The 16,688-nt window shown below is 44.1% G+C and overlaps 1 protein-coding gene across 6 annotated transcripts in view; it reads left to right on the top strand.

The window, feature by feature from the left end:
- Nucleotides 1–16,688, top strand: part of ST3GAL6 (ST3 beta-galactoside alpha-2,3-sialyltransferase 6) — a 187,724-nt gene that overhangs the window by 146,777 nt on the left and 24,259 nt on the right. For all 6 annotated transcript variants that reach the window (XM_044284492.1, XM_044284490.1, XM_044284489.1 and 3 more), the window contains one exon: nucleotides 9,916–9,979. In XM_044284492.1, the coding sequence (XP_044140427.1) occupies nucleotides 9,916–9,979 (64 nt within the window). The remainder of the gene's footprint in view (nucleotides 1–9,915; nucleotides 9,980–16,688) is intronic.

Genomic DNA, 16,688 nt, shown 5'->3' with positions numbered 1-16,688 from the left:
ATGTTTTTGACGTCATTTTACCAGTGTCATGAAGTACAATATGTGACGAAAAAACAATCTCAGAACGGCCTGGATAAGTCTAAGCGTTTTAAAGTTATCAGCACTTAAAGTGACAGTGGTCAGATTTGCAAAAAATGGCCTGGTCCTTAAGGTGAAATAAGGCTGTGTTCCTATGGGGTTAAGTGGTTAAAGGGTTTCTCTGGGAATAAAGATTATTATTTTTATCTAATGCCCGCAGCCTGCTTCCCTAAATAGGATAACATTCATTGCTACCTACTCCCCACCACTCCAGATCTCTGCTCGGGCTTCCACATGTCCATGTTCCAGTCCCCGGATGGTGTATATCTGGTGCTGCATGGGCATGGTCCATGCTCACAACCCAATTTCTAAAGTCTATCTCTCCAGATGTAGTGAAGATAATACTGCTATTCTGATCTATAAAGCTTAGATTGTTCGCTTTCAAACAAGACTAGCCACATATCTGTAACACCTACAGAGCCCAAGATATGAAGTGTTAAACAGCCCTTGCCCCATAACCTGCTGCCTGCACTTGGTTCGGGCTGAACTTTTAGGTCCTTTTCCCAAAGCCTGATCAGCGCTGGGGCAAAACTGTTAAGGGGTTACAGTGTCATTTTCATTTCATTGTATTTTAATATAATGTAGGGACAGGATTGTTAAACATTGTTATAATATACTTTATTATGGAAAGATGTATTTATATACTAGAAAACAGGGTGTAAAGAGTCATCTTGGCAAACTGAAGTCAGTTTTCAGTCTTCGGTTCGACTAAGCGCTGAAGACACCTGAGTGCAAAAAGTGAGATACGGAGGGTGATGTCAGTGGTTGTTAGGGCACTTGAACATAACCGGGGACTGGGTAGCTAGAAGAGGCAGGGGGAAGCCTCTGTATGTTACACAAAGGTGTTTTCAGCGCTCAGTAGAACTGAAGACAGACTCTCCTTAGCAACACTTCATTAGAGCTTTGCTAAGGCTACTTTCACACTAGCGGCAGGACGGATTTGACAGATTGTTTACCCTGTCGGATCAGTCCTGCCACTATTCCGCCGCTCCGTCCCCATTGACTATAATGGGGACGGGGGCGGAGCTCCGGCGCAGTTTGTGGTGAGAGGTCACCGGACTAAAAAGTCGGACATGCAGTACTTTTAATCCGGCGGCCTTTCGCCGTGCTGCACCGGAGATCCGCCCCATCCCCATTATAGTCGATGGGGACGGAGCGGCGAAATAGCCTCAGAACGGATCCGACAGGGTGAACAGCCTGTCGGATCCGTCCTGCTGCTAGTGTGAAAGTAGCCTAAGAAGACTCTCAACCCTATGTAAAATTAGCATATGCTAAGTTATAAAGAGCGCTTGGGAGCACTGGTGGAAATTTCTCTTTCTAACAATCTGAGAGGAGAAAGCTAAAGCTTTAACTTGTATTAATAGATCTAAAAGTGCAAAACACACAATACTAGATAGAATATGGAGCACAGTTGTCCTTGCAGGGTATTTAGGTAGTGTCCTATGTTCAGGAATATGTTTGTTCTACATAGGATTGGGTGTGAGGGAAGCCTAGACTGAACCACAGCACTGGAGAAATGCATGTCTTAGGGTCCATGCGGAACGGAATTGTGGACCCATTCATTTCTATGGGGCAGCATGATGTGCTGCCGGATCCGGAATTGCGGATCCTCACTTCCGGGTCCGCAATTCTGATCCCGAAAAAAATAGAACCTGTCCTATTCTTGTCCGCAATTGCAGACAAGAATAGGCATTTTCTATTAAGTGCCGGCAAAATGCGGAAAGGACATCGCTGATGTCCGTGTTTTGCTGATCCGCAAAACACACACGGACGTGTTGATGGACCCTTAGACTTTTCTGTAGGGGGAAGTCCATGACTGTTGCAACCAGTTTAAAGAGAATCTTATGGGGGGCCAGACTGAGGGTATGTTGACCGTATGTGTCTTATGTATAGTGAAATTTTAGGTTTGTGATTTGTATGTGAGGCAACCAAGGATCAGACCTGTTTTCGGTATCTTTCCTCCACCCTCAGACATTCTGTGTTTCTCAACACTTCTAGTCTTTTATAATCTGTCTTGACTTGAAGCAATGAGGTGTTGTAATCACCCTACAGTGATCTGATTTGAGGGAAAGAAGGCAGTCCTACAGCTAGGAGATGAGATTTAGGCTGGGTTCACATGTGACTGAAAATACAGGGGAACAATATGCTGCGGTTTTGGCTAGGTTTCCGCAGGAGAATCCTCAACAAAACCGCATGTATTGCTTATGTTTTTTTGCTGTGTAAGGCCTCCTGCACACGAACATGTGCGCCCTGTGGCCATGCTGCGGCCTGCAAAATGTGGGTCGCAATGCACGAACAGCGACCGTGGGGCAGCGGATCGCGGACCCATTCACTTTCATGGGTCCACGATCCGGCCGTTCTGCAAAAAGATAGAACATGTCCTTTTTTTTTGTGGAATGGAAGTACGGGACGAAACCCCACGGAAGCACTCCGTAGTACTTCCATAGGATTCCGTTCCGCATCTCCGGATTTGCGGACCCATTAAAGTAAATGGGTCCACATCCGTGATGCGCAATGCACATGGAACGGTGCCTGTGTATTGCGGATCCACAAATGCGGTCCGCAATACTGCTATGGGACACCTACAGTCGTGTGCAGGAGGCCTAAAGGCCAGCAGACTTCATACTCGCCATTGCAAAGGGTGAAATCTACAGGAGAGATCCGTTGCAAATTCGCACCTCAGGTCAGTTTACCCTGTGGCTCTTGTACACAGCGTGTGGATAAGATTTCTTATAATGTCATCCACTTTGCTGGTACTGTTCATTGCTGCATATTTGCCACATGAAAATCCACAGCTATTCTGTCTTGTATGTTCCCGGCCTAAAGAGAAGTCGTGGGGCTTCTAGATTGGACCTGAGGCAAGAATATACCTCAAGGAGGGCAGCATAGTAGGCTGTCACTTCTGGGCAAGCATTCAGTACTTTTACAGTACTGACAAGCCAAACCTTGCAGCGCACGAGACTCGTTTCCCTGCCTCCTGACTATGACTGGCTGGTTTCTTACTTACCGGCAAGAAACCTGCCAATCATGGTCAGGACGGGGCCATAAGTCTCATCGGACTCATCTCCGTCACAGCGCTGGAGCGTGCTGCGAAGTTTGGCCTGTTAGTACTGTAAAAGCTGAATGGCAGCCCAGTCGCTATACTTTGCTGCCCTCACTCAGATGACAGGTCCTCTTTACATCCCATCTGCTCTTCCAGCTCCCTCCTCTTGCCTGCACTTGTGCTGTGGGCAGGATGCTTGCCTTTGATTGACAGTTTGGCTGGCAGATCGTGCACACTCCTGCTGCTGGTAGTGTAGCAGCATGTGGAAAAGCAAGACTAGTGTAGCAGGCTTTGGATCGAGACAACCAGCGCTGAAAAGTGTGACTGTCACGATCCCTTAGTTATATTGTTCCGTCCCTGCAGAGGTGCTGCTGAGACCGAGAGTGAGCTGTCTCTAAACTAAACGCTCTTATCTTTATATTTACATATAGAGATTAGAGACAAACTCCATGCTCCATCTTATCTACAGCTATGTGCTCTTTGATCAGTGGAGGATGGTGCAGCAGGCAGATCTATAACTTTCTATGGAACTGCTTCAGCGCATGCCCTGAAGCCTTCCATAGACATCCATGCAGCTCCGACGTGCGCGCTCCCAAGGTGTCGGCCACCCATGGAAAACAGCTCCGCTACAAGAAACTGCGCAATCGCAGTGGTGGCCGTAACTATGGATACCAAGTGTAAACACAAGAAAGATCAAAGTCCAAATATCTGAAAAAGGATCAAAGACTGAAAATGTTATATATTTAGTTATCATTTATGCGATTTGGAATTTAATTACACCTGATTCACAAGATGGGAATACCCCTTTAAAGGAGTTGTCTCACTTCAGCAAATGACATTTATTATGTAGGCACAGTTAATACAAGGCACTTACTAATGTATTGTGATTGTCCATGTTGCCTCCTTCGCTGACTAGTTTCATTTTTCCATCACATTATACACTGCACATTTCCAGGGGTTATGACCACCCTAAAATCCATAAGTGGTGGTCGTGCCTGCACAACTAGAGGAAAAAGCGCCAGCACTTTATCTTATAGTGTGCAAGCACGTCCACCACTGATGGATAGCAGGGTGGTCATAACCATGTAAACGAGCAGTGTATAATGTGATGGAAAAATGAATCCAGACAGCAAAGCAGGCAATATGGACAATCGCAGTACATTAGAAAGTGCCTTGTATTGATAAATGTCATGCAATCCCCTTAAATAAAATAAAAAAACACAGTACAGCCAAAAACTAAGTGCAACTTATAATACGGAGCTCCTGCAGGCACATGTGGTTATTACCTCCTTTATAATTTAATATATAATTTACTCATACATTTCCTGGAAGAATAACAGAGGAACAACACATTTTTAAGGAAACATTATATAAGAGAAATATAGAGGCTCACCTGTTTCAATTTCTGGATCTAGGTGCACTGTTATATTTCAAAGTGTTAACAGGCACTCAATCATCGGGAACTGTACCGAAAACCAGTATTTTATTATATTATACCAAGTGTAGACAAATCAATGCAGAAAATAAAAATATATAAAAATAGATAAATAAAATCCAAAAGAAATAAAAATAATAGAATTATCTATCATGAGCACCGATTCATAAATCAAACTATATACAATATCTGGATCAAGTTACCATTTATTGCGCATAATCATGAACACTGATTAGAGAGAGAAATTGAATCGTGAAGAAATGACATTATTCACAGTTATTTACAATTAATGAGCATTGATTTTCTTTTGGATACAAAAAGGATTTATTTTTTTATCAAATCGGCATGATTATTGTATGAACTTAGGGTCATACTGAGCTTGTTTTTTATGATCCTTTTCTTGGGATCTAATTATATTGTTATATTGGTTCAGGATGTGTCCTGCCTTGCATAGTCACATATATAACTGAGTGCCAGCCTATGGCCTCATGCACACGGCCATTGTTCTGGTTCGCATCTGAGCCGCAGTTTTGGCTGCTCAGATGCGGACCCATTCACTTTAATGGGGCCGCGAATTATGCAGACAGCACTCCGTGTGCTGTCCGCATCTGTCGCTCCGTGGTCCGCAGAAAAAATATAACCTGTCCTATTCTTGTCCGCGTTTTGCGGACAAGAATAGGCAGTAATAATAATGGCTGTCCGTGCCGTTCCGCGGAACGCACACAGACGCCGTCCGTGTTTTACGGACCGCAAAACACACAGCAGTCGTGTGCATGAGGCCCATCTCTAGTACAGTCCTATGTACTACTGCCCGTCAGTTTGTATCTGAGTAACACATTAATTTGTGCCCTACTCTTGATTTTAAATACTTATTCTTATTTAATGTAAATAGCTACCAATTTATTTTTTTTATATATATTTTTGTCTGCATTGATTTATCTACACTTGGTATAATAAAATACTGGTTTTCGGTACAATTCCCGGTGATTGAGTGCCTGTTAACACTTTGAAATATAACTTTTAAGGAAAGATGCTTCCACTTAGTTATTTTATGTGGAAGAGAAGCATTTTGCCACGTGGTGCCTGGTCCAGTATAATCGGTATTTATTCCAAGGGGGTCACTATACAATAGTATGCAACAGATTGAAACTAAAACGCCTTATTACAAGCGTATGCACCGCAAAACAATAGAGCTTGCTACAGCTACAGATTACAGGAGGAACATCCAAGTAGAGAACCAATATTTTCTCTGTATGGCCTGGATTTCTATTTTTTATGAGAAAAATGTCACAAATTTAGCAAATCTGTTTATACAGGAAGGCGTTAAGTCAGTTCTTATTAGTGAGTGGGAACAAAGCTGAATCCAGATGGAACTGGACGCTGAGTAATATTATCGGCTCACTGCTTATCCTAAGAAAACATTGCAGTTACTTGCACGTCCTTCATTCTGGTCGCTCATACAACCTTTGACTACAGAGGTTTAAGCCGTTAACTAAACTCCTGTTCTAAATATCAAGGCAATAGACCGTACAGCACATGACACGGATTCTCTGCCTGCATTATTACACTTGGCACAGTCCATGGGCAATTAGCTTTTTTCTTGGCCTTATTCCTTGCTCTGCACACACAATTCCCGTATCTTATATGCACAGTAAGGCTAATTTTAGCAAGAAGTTAATTAGTGTTGGAGGTTGTCGGAGTAGACGACCACTGAAGCCTTATTGCAAAGCCGAGCACGTGTAAAATGTAGATGACCTGTAACATATTAAAGGCTATATGCAAATGTTTATTTGTCAAATCCATAGCATTATACATTACCGTCTGAGTCGATTTTTTCAAAATCTGCACTTGACGAAATGTTGACATTTCAATATTGACTTGCTTTGCGGTTTTTGAAATCCACAGCATGTCAATTCTTAGTGCAGATTTTCATTGCAAATTTTATTCTTTGCAAATGAAAAGGGTGAAATCTGGGGCAAATTTACACCAAAAATCTGCCTCAAAATCTGCATGTAATACATGCTTGTTTTGATGCAGATTCAGGGTGGAAATGCACCTGTAGGAGTATGGTAAACCACGTTCTGCAGGGTCAATATGGAGTTATGGCTATGAGTAGTAAAGAAGCAAAAGCTGCTAGATACATCACGACCATCAGTGAACAGGGGGACAGAACATCTCAGTAAATGTAAATGCATTAATATCACCCTCCTAGATTTAGAAAAAGCTACACTGTACATTTTTCAAATCCAGTGGCCAAAACATTTCCTAGCAGATTCCCACAAAGCCCTGCAGGCAGAGGTGCACCGACCTCATCGCTATGAGCATGTGTAACCAGAAACACCGATGAAGTATATGGGTAATGTGTGAGATGGGCCAACCCCTTTAAGGGAATCTACTTTTAAACATTACAGATCATCTTGAGAGACTTAAGGAACATTGCGTCCTAAAATTGCAACCATCTCACTGAACTGCATGTTTTAGTTTTTTTCCATGATTCAGATGAAAGTTTATAAAATGACTCTTTTGTATTGTCCCGTCTATAAAGGTCACGTTTTTTAGTCGGCTGATCGGCCTTTGGGAGCAGGAGTAACCATAATTATTGCGTACATATTCAATAACTGAAATTGTTACATGGATCATTAGACTTGATCATAACCCGCTGGCAATACATAAAATGCCAACGCGTACTGTACTGCAAGCCGTGCATGCAAAGCCTGATGCCCATGACACAGGAGTCACATCTGCATTACAGTTCTAAGGAGTAATATTGGTTTTCGTGGTTAATCATTTCCATTTATTCGCTGAGATCTGATCTGCCACTATTACATGGCAGTAATTTGGTCAGTACTTTGCATTAGTATTTGTAAGCCAAAACCAGGAGTCGCTCAAAAACGCAAGAGGTGCAGATCTTTCCAGTATTCCTCTTCAGTGTGTAGGGTCCCCTCCTGTTCACGTCGCGTTCAGAGCCTATTGTATGTATCAGGAGGATCCCCATCACATAGTTCTGACAGAAGCCTGCCATCAATGCAGTTGAAGCCGCCCATACCCTCCCATTAAAAAAAGTATACCGCACTGTATGTATTTTACTGTATACCTTTGAATAGACTGGCATGGTCTGCCAAACCAGGGGACACCAACCTCCGGCACTCCAGCTGGTGTAAATCTACAACTCCCAACATGCTCCATTCACTTCTCTTGGAGTTTCCAGAACTGCCAAGCAAATGAGCATGCTAGGAGTCATAGTTTCAGCACAGCTTGGAGTGCCGAAGTTTGCTGATCCCTGCACTACATTATCCCAAACCACAATAAAAAAAATTGTGTGATGACATCTACCAGCTCGACAGATACCAAAATGTCAAGTCTTTAGGGTGAAAGGAGTCCAGTGATCACATTTGGAACATACACTAAGCACTTTTTCTGGCATATATCCAGGCTCAGACTGGCCTACAGGGGTACAGGAGAATCCCCCAGTGGGCCCCTTATCTCCCACCCCCTGCACAAGTGGCACATAACACAGTAGACTTAGCGTTCATACAGACAGCCGAATGTATGGATCCGCATTTGTTCTGCAATTTTGCCACTGAGTGCAGACCCATTCATTTCAATCGCAAACAAGAAGAGGCATGTCTATATAGCGCTGGCCCTTTGCGGAATGCACACAGCCAGTATCCGTGTTTTCGCAATTTGCCAACCGCAAAACACTTACGGCCATCTGAATGAGCCCTTGCTGCACAACATATGGATAGGCATTGTACAGAACCAGCCTGTGTTCATAGAAAAAACTGGGTAGAATATTTAAGACACTCCCCAGTTTATTATTATAGACACGTTCATGTGGCTGAGATGACTTCTAGGTACAGAGGCCGGACAGCCAGTATCCTCCTTTCTCAAATTTTACTGACAGCCCAGTCCGACACTGTATATATCCCAAACCAGATACAAGCTTTCTCTTACAAATACGGATTCAAAATGCTGATGTGAAAGTGACCGTAATTTTATATATATATATATATATATATATATATATACATATATGGTACTTTGCTCCCTCTCTTTACTATAGAGCACCTGTTAGATCCAATACAGTAGTCAACGCAAGGGGCAGATATGTATACAGGTACAGTACTGTTCAAAAGTGTGTGGGAATATGCTGCAGAGTAAAGTGCCGTTTACAAGAGCCGAGAAACGCATAGATCATCACTAACGAGTGTTCATAGTAACACTCGTTAGCGATGATCTGGCGGTGTAAATGTACTGCAGATCAACGAGCGAAATGCTCGTTCATCGGGTAATTGGATCATTTGTGCGTACACAAAAATCCTTGTTTCCTGACAGCAGATAGTGCTGTGTAAACGATTCATTATGAGGAAGAGCGATGGCATTAGTGATCGCTCCGCTTCATGCTCTGGAGGAGATCGCTGCATGTAAAGGCACCAGTCTCCTCCACCAGTGAGCAGCAGATTGTTGGGAAGGAGCACTTCCTTCCCGACAATCTGCAGTAATATTGTCCCATTTAAAGGGACCTTAAGGGCTGTATTACACCAACAGATTATCTGACCAATTTCAGTCTAATCAGACCAATAGATGGTGTGTGTGTGGTGTGTGTAACAAAAGATCTTGTGTGTAAACGGCCATCTGACCAATTGTCAGAAAATCTGTCAGATAATCTGTTGGTGTAATACAGCCCTAAGAATGCCTTCCAAAAGAAAAGCGGTAATAGATAATTTTTATCGGTTAGCAAAATGCAAAGTGAAAGAACCAAAGAGAAATCTAAACCCAATCAATATTTTGTGTGACACCCTTTACACTTTTTTTTTGTGAAGGAACTCATCAGGGAGGTTGTTCCAGACATCTTGGAGAACTAACCACAGCTCTTCTCTGTATGTAGGCTTGCTCCAATCCTTCTGTTCCTTCATGTAATCTCGGACAGAGACTGGATGATGTGGAGATCATATCATCACTACCAGGACTCCTTGTTCTTCTTTACACGGGAGATGGTTCCTAATGACATTGGCTTGATGTCTGGGGTTGTCCTGCTGCAGAATACATTGAAATGTAAACAATTGACACTCCTATTTTTTGAAGCATTCTTACTTTTGCAGCATTTTTTCATACCTGCCTACACCTTTTGCACAGTACTGTGCATATGAAGTTAACCTGTCATGGGATCTCTGGCCTTCCCACTAAGGAAGATTGCTATGTGTTATCTAAATGTAATCTAGAATAATATGAAATGGATGGAGATTGTAAAATCATTGGCACTGTAGACTGTAAGTTGCATCTTCACAGGATTGCAGCACATAGGAATAATGCGCGCTCTTTTGTGGAGATTCTCATGCTTCTGTTTGTACTTTAACAGAAAGGTATTTCGATATGGCTCTGAAGAAGCTTCCAAAGTGTGACCTTCCGGAAGAGATCAGGAAGTAAGTATTACATGTTGCATGGGGACGGGCTCACTCAGCTGATTTTGGAGAACATTTTTATGGCTCTTTTCAGTGGTTATAAACAGAATCCACAACGCAATGCCAGGTCCATTGCAGAATGGATAACCAGTGCATAGACTGGTAGCCCACGTGTCTACAGTGTAGTCTAAGGGAAGGCGTCCATATAGGTGGCAGCTGTCTGTCCTGGAATAATGATCAGGCTGAGTGTTCTGCCCATCCTAGAGCGTCCGTTCTCTCTCACAGCTTTAAAGGGCATCTGTCAGCAGATTTGTACCTATGACACTGACTGACCTGTTACATGTGCACTTGGCAGCTGAAGGCATCTGTGTTGGTCCCATGGTCATATGTGCCCGCATTGCTGAGGAAAATTATGTTTGAATATTTGCAAATGAGCCTCTAGGAGCAACGGGGGCGTTGTCATTACTCCTAAAGGCCCTGTCTGCTCTCTCTGCAACTGCAGCACCTTCTGCACTTTGACTTTAGGAGAAGTCAGGACCAGGTGTGATAATGTTTTCACTGCTTGGTCCTGTCAATCAAAGTGTAGAGGGTGCAGCAGTTGCAGAGAGAGCTGAGCCTCTAGGTGTTATTGCAACCCTCCAGTTACTCCAAGAGGCTCATAAATATTTTCCTCAGCAATATGGGCACATATGAACATGGGACCAACACAGATGCCTTCAGGTCAGCCAGTTTCATAGGTACAGATCTGCTGTCAGATAATGTGGCGAATGTGCAAAAGCATAGAAAAGGTCCATGAATTGAGGAAAAAGCTTTCCTTTTTCTCTCTGGTGGGCCTCTTTCTCAAGCAAGCAAAACAACGTTGCAAATTTATGCATGAAAATATATGTATATATTAAAGGGGTTGTCTAAGTTCAGAGCTGAACCCGGACTTATCAGCTGCCTGGGTGAAGAAGGATATGAGCATTGGAGCATTTCTTTAGATCCTGTGACGTACCGGGTCTCTGCTAGGTGGAGGCTTCCGCCTTGCAGTGTTCCTGGTGAAGTCACCGGCACTAATGGGTGGTCTTTGGCACTGCCCTAACATCAGTGCCGGTGACATCACTAGGAAGTATAAAAAATGTAAATAAACAGCCCTTGTCCTGCGCAATATAACATTTAAGACCCAATGACGTGTCAAGTTAACTCACCATAATTTTTGTTTAACCACCTCCCGACCGCTGTACGCAGATATGCGTCCGGGAGGTGGTTGCTTTACTCCTCCTGGACGCATATACGCGTCTTCTCGCGAGACGCGAGATTTCCTGTGAACGCGCGCGCACAGGCGCGCGCGCTCACAGGAACGGAAGGTAAGCGAGTGGATCTCCAGCCTGCCAGCGGCGATCGTTCGCTGGCAGGCTGGAGATCCGAATTTTTTAACCCCTAACAGGTATATTAGACGCTGTTTTCATAACAGCGTCTAATATACCTCCTACCTGGTCCTCTGGTGGTCCCTTTTGTTAGGATCGACCACCAGAGGACTCAGGTAGGTCAGTACAGTCCCACCAAACACCACACTACACTACACCCCCCCCCCCCCCGTCACTTATTAACCCCTTATAAACCCCTGATCACCCCATATAAACTCCCTGATCACCCCCCTGTCATTGATCACCGCCCTGTCATTGATCACCCCCCTGTCAGGCTCCGTTCAGACGTCCGTATGATTTTTACGGATCCACGGATACATGGATCGGATCCGCAAAAAGCATACGGACGTCTGAATGGAGCCTTACAGGGGGGTGATCAATGACAGGCAGGTGATCACCCATATACACTCCCTGATCACCCCCTGTCATTGATCACCCCCCTGTCATTGATCACCCCCCTGTAAGGCTCCATTTAGACGTCCGCATGATTTTTACGGATCCGATCCATGTATCCATGTATCCGTAAAAATCATGCGGACGTCTGAATGGAGCCTTACAGGGGGGGTGATCAGTGACAGGGGGGTGATTACCCTGATCACCCCCTGTCATTGATAACCCCCCTGTAAGGCTCCATTCAGACGTCCGCATGCGTTCTGTGGATCCGATCCATGTATCCATGGATCCGTAAAAATCATGCGGACGTCTGAATGGAGCCTTACAGGGGGGGGTGATCAGTGACAGGGGGGTGATCACCCTGATTACCCTGATCACCCCCTGTCATTGATAACCCCCCTGTAAGGCTCCATTCAGACGTCCGCATGCGTTCTGTGGATCCGATCCATGTATCCATGGATCCGTAAAAATCATGCGGACGTCTGAATGGAGCCTTACAGGGGGGGGTGATCAGTGACAGGGGGGTGATTACCCTGATCACCCCCTGTCATTGATAACCCCCCTGTAAGGCTCCATTCAGACGTCCGCATGCGTTCTGTGGATCCGATCCATGTATCCATGGATCTGTAAAAATCATGTGGACGTCTGAATGGAGCCTTACAGGGGGGGTGATCAGTGACAGGGGGGTGATCACCCTGATACCCTGATCACCCCCTGTCATTGATAACCCCCCTGTAAGGCTCCATTCAGACGTCCGCATGCGTTTTGTGGATCCGATCCATGTATCCATGGATCCGTAAAAAATCATGCGGATGTCTGAATGGAGCCTTACAGGGGGGTGATCAGGGAGTCTATATGGGTGATCACCCCTCTGTCATTGATCACCCCCCCCCTGTAAGGCTCCATTCAGACGTCCGCATGCGTTTTGTGGATCCGATCCATGTATCCATGGATCCGTAAAAAATCATGCTGATGTCTGAATGGAGCCTTACAGGGGGGGTGATCAGTGACAGGGGGGTGATCACCCTGATTACCCTGATCACCCCCTGTCATTGATAACCCCCCTGTAAGGCTCCATTCAGACGTCCGCATGCGTTCTGTGGATCCGATCCATGTATCCATGGATCCGTAAAAAATCATGCGGATGTCTGAATGGAGCCTTACAGGGGGGGTGATCAGTGACAGGGGGGTGATCACCCTGATTACCCTGATCACCCCCTGTCATTGATAACCCCCCTGTAAGGCTCCATTCAGACGTCCGCATGCGTTTTGTGGATCCGATCCATGTATCCATGGATCCGTAAAAAATCATGCGGATGTCTGAATGGAGCCTTACAGGGGGGTGATCAGGGAGTCTATATGGGTGATCACCCCTCTGTCATTGATCACCCCCCCCCTGTAAGGCTCCATTCAGACGTCCGCATGCGTTTTGTGGATCCGATCCATGTATCCATGGATCCGTAAAAAATCATGCTGATGTCTGAATGGAGCCTTACAGGGGGGGTGATCAGTGACAGGGGGGTGATCACCCTGATTACCCTGATCACCCCCTGTCATTGATAACCCCCCTGTAAGGCTCCATTCAGACGTCCGCATGCGTTCTGTGGATCCGATCCATGTATCCATGGATCCGTAAAAAATCATGCGGATGTCTGAATGGAGCCTTACAGGGGGGGTGATCAATGACAGGGGGGTGATCAGGGAGTCTATATGGGTGATCACCCCCCTGTCATTGATCACCCCCCTGTCATTGATCACCCCCCCTGGTAAGGCTCCATTCAGACATTTTTTTTGGCACAAGTTAGCAGAAATTTTTTGTTTGTTTTTGTTTTTGTTTTTTCTTACAAAGTCTCATATTCCACTAACTTGTGTCAAAAAATAAAATCTCACATGGACGCACCATACCCCTCACGGAATCCAAATGCGTAAACATTTTTAGACATTTATATTCCAGACTTCTTCTCACGCTTTAGGGCCCCTAAAAAGCCAGGGCAGTATAAATACCCCACATGTGACCCCATTTCGGAAAGAAGACACCCCAAGGTATTCCGTGAGGGGCGTATTGAGTCCATGAAAGATTGAAATTTTTGTCCTAAGTTAGCGGAAAGTGAGACTTTGTGAGAAAAAAACAAAAAAAAAATCAATATCCGCTAACTTATGCAAAAAAAAAAAAATTTCTAGGAACTCGCCAGGCCCCTCATTGAATACCTTGGGGTGTCTTCTTTCCAAAGTGGGGTCACATGTGGGGTATTTATACTGCCCTGGCTTTTTAGGGGCCCGAAAGTGTGAGAAGAAGTCTGGGATCCAAATGTCTAAAAATGCCCTCCTAAAAGGAATTTGGGCCCCTTTGCGCATCTAGGCTTCAAAAAAGTGTCACACATGTGGTATCGCCGTACTCAGGAGAAGTTGGGGAATGTGTTTTGGGGTGTCATTTTACATATACCCATGCTGGGTGAGAAAAATATCTTGGTCAAATGCCAACTTTGTATAAAAAAATGGGAAAAGTTGTCTTTTGCCAAGATATTTCTCTCACCCAGCATGGGTATATGTAAAATGACACCCCAAAACACATTCCCCAACTTCTCCTGAGTACGGCGATACCACGTGTGTGACACTTTTTTGCAGCCAAGGTGGGCAAAGGGGCACCTTTCGGATTTCGCAGGCCATTTTTTACACATTTTGATTGCAAGGTACTTCTTACACATTTGGGCCCCTAAATTGCCAGGGCAGTATAACTACGCCACAAGTGACCCCATTTTGGAAAGAAGACACCCCAAGGTATTCCGTGGGGGGCACGGCGAGTTCCTAGAATTTTTAATTTTTTGTCACAATTTAGCGGAAAATGATGATTTTTCTTTTTTTTTCTTTTTTCCTTACAAAGTCTCATATTCCACTAACTTGCGACAAAAAATAAAAAATTCTAGGAACTCGCCATGCCCCTCACGGAATACCTTGGGGTGTCTTCTTTCCAAAATGGGGTCACTTGTGGGGTAGTTATACTGCCCTGGCAATTTAGGGGCCCAAATGTGTGAGAAGAACTTTGCAATCAAAATGTGTAAAAAATGCCCTGCAAAATCCGAAAGGTGCACTTTGGAATATGTGCCCCTTTGCCCACCTTGGCAGCAAAAAAGTGTGACACATCTGGTATCGCCGTACTCAGGAGAAGTTGGGCAATGTGTTTTGGGGTGTCATTTTACATATACCCATGCTGGGTGAGAAAAATATCTTGGTCAAATGCCAACTTTGTATAAAAAAATGGGAAAAGTTGTCTTTTGCCAAGATATTTCTCTCACCCAGCATGGGTATATGTAAAATGACACCACAAATCACATTCCCCAACTTCTCCTGAGTACGGCGATACCAGATGTGTGACACTTTTTTGATGCCAAGGTGGGCAAAGGGGCACATATTCCAAAGTGCACCTTTCGGATTTCACCGGTCATTTTTTACAGATTTTGATTGCAAAGTACTTCTCACACATTTGGGCCCCTAAATTGCCAGGGCAGTATAACTACGCCACAAGTGACCCCATTTTGGAAAGAAGACACCCCAAGGTATTCCGTGAGGGGCATGGCGAGTTCCTAGAATTTTTTATTTTTTGTCGCAAGTTAGTGGAATATGAGACTTTGTAAGGAAAAAAGAGGAAAAAAAAAAAATCATCATTTTCCGCTAACTTGTGACAAAAAATAAAAAATTCTAGGAACTCGCCATGCCCCTCACGGAATACCTTGGGGTGTCTTCTTTCCAAAATGGGGTCACTTGTGGCGTAGTTATACTGCCCTGGCAATTTAGGGGCCCAAATGTGTGAGAAGTACCTTGCAATCAAAATGTGTAAAAAATGGCCTGCAAAATCCGAAAGGTGCACTTTGGAATGTGTGCCCCTTTGCCCACCTTGGCTGCAAAAAAGTGTGACACATCTGGTATCGCCGTACTCAGGAGAAGTTGGGGAATGTGTTTTGGGGTGTCATTTTACATATACCCATGCTGGATGAGAGAAATATCTTGGCAAAAGACAACTTTTCCCATTTTTTTTATACAAAGTTGGCATTTGACCAAGATATTTTTCTCACCCAGCATGGGTATATGTAAAATGACACCCCAAAACACATTCCCAACTTCTCCTGAGTACGGCGATACCAGATGTGTCACACTTTTTTGCTGCCAAGGTGGGCAAATGGGCGCATATTCCAAAGTGCACCTTTTGGATTTCACCGGTCATTTTTTACACATTTTGATTGCAAAGTTCTTCTCACACATTTGGGCCCCTAAATTGCCAGGGCAGTATAACTACCCCACAAGTGACCCCATTTTGGAAAGAAGACACCCCAAGGTATTCTGTGAGGGGCATGGTGAGTTCCTAGAATTTTTTATTTTTTGTCGCAAGTTAGTGGAATATGAGACTTTGTAAGAAAAAATTAAAAAAATAAAATCATCATCATTTTCCGCTATGAACTCACTATGCCCATCAGCGAATACCTTAGGGTGTCTACTTTCCGAAATGGGGTCATTTGTGGGGTTTTTCTACTGTCTGGGCATTGTAGAACCTCAGGAAACATGACAGGTGCTCAGAAAGTCAGAGCTGTTTCAAAAAGCGGAAATTCACATTTTTGTACCATAGTTTGTAAATGCTATAACTTTTACCCAAACCATTTTTTTTTTGCCCAAACATTTTTTTTTTATCAAAGACATGTAGAACAATAAATTTGGCGAAAAATTTATATATGGATGTCGTTTTTTTTTGCAAAATTTTACAGCTGAAAGTGAAAAATGTCATTTTTTTGCAAAAAGACCGGAATTAGACTTACCGGTAATTCTGTTTCCATGAGATCATCACGACGGCATACAAGGAGATTGACCCCTGACCTCTGTAGGGGCAGGAACAGAGAAAGGTTAAATACCCTTCTCCCACCACCAACACCAGTGTTTCCAAA

The sequence above is a fragment of the Bufo gargarizans genome, chromosome 3 (genome assembly GCF_014858855.1).
Source record: "Bufo gargarizans isolate SCDJY-AF-19 chromosome 3, ASM1485885v1, whole genome shotgun sequence".
Taxonomy (NCBI): Eukaryota; Metazoa; Chordata; class Amphibia; order Anura; family Bufonidae; genus Bufo; species Bufo gargarizans.
Note: the sequence above shows the minus strand (reverse complement) of the source record. Positions and strands in the feature narration are given on the sequence as shown.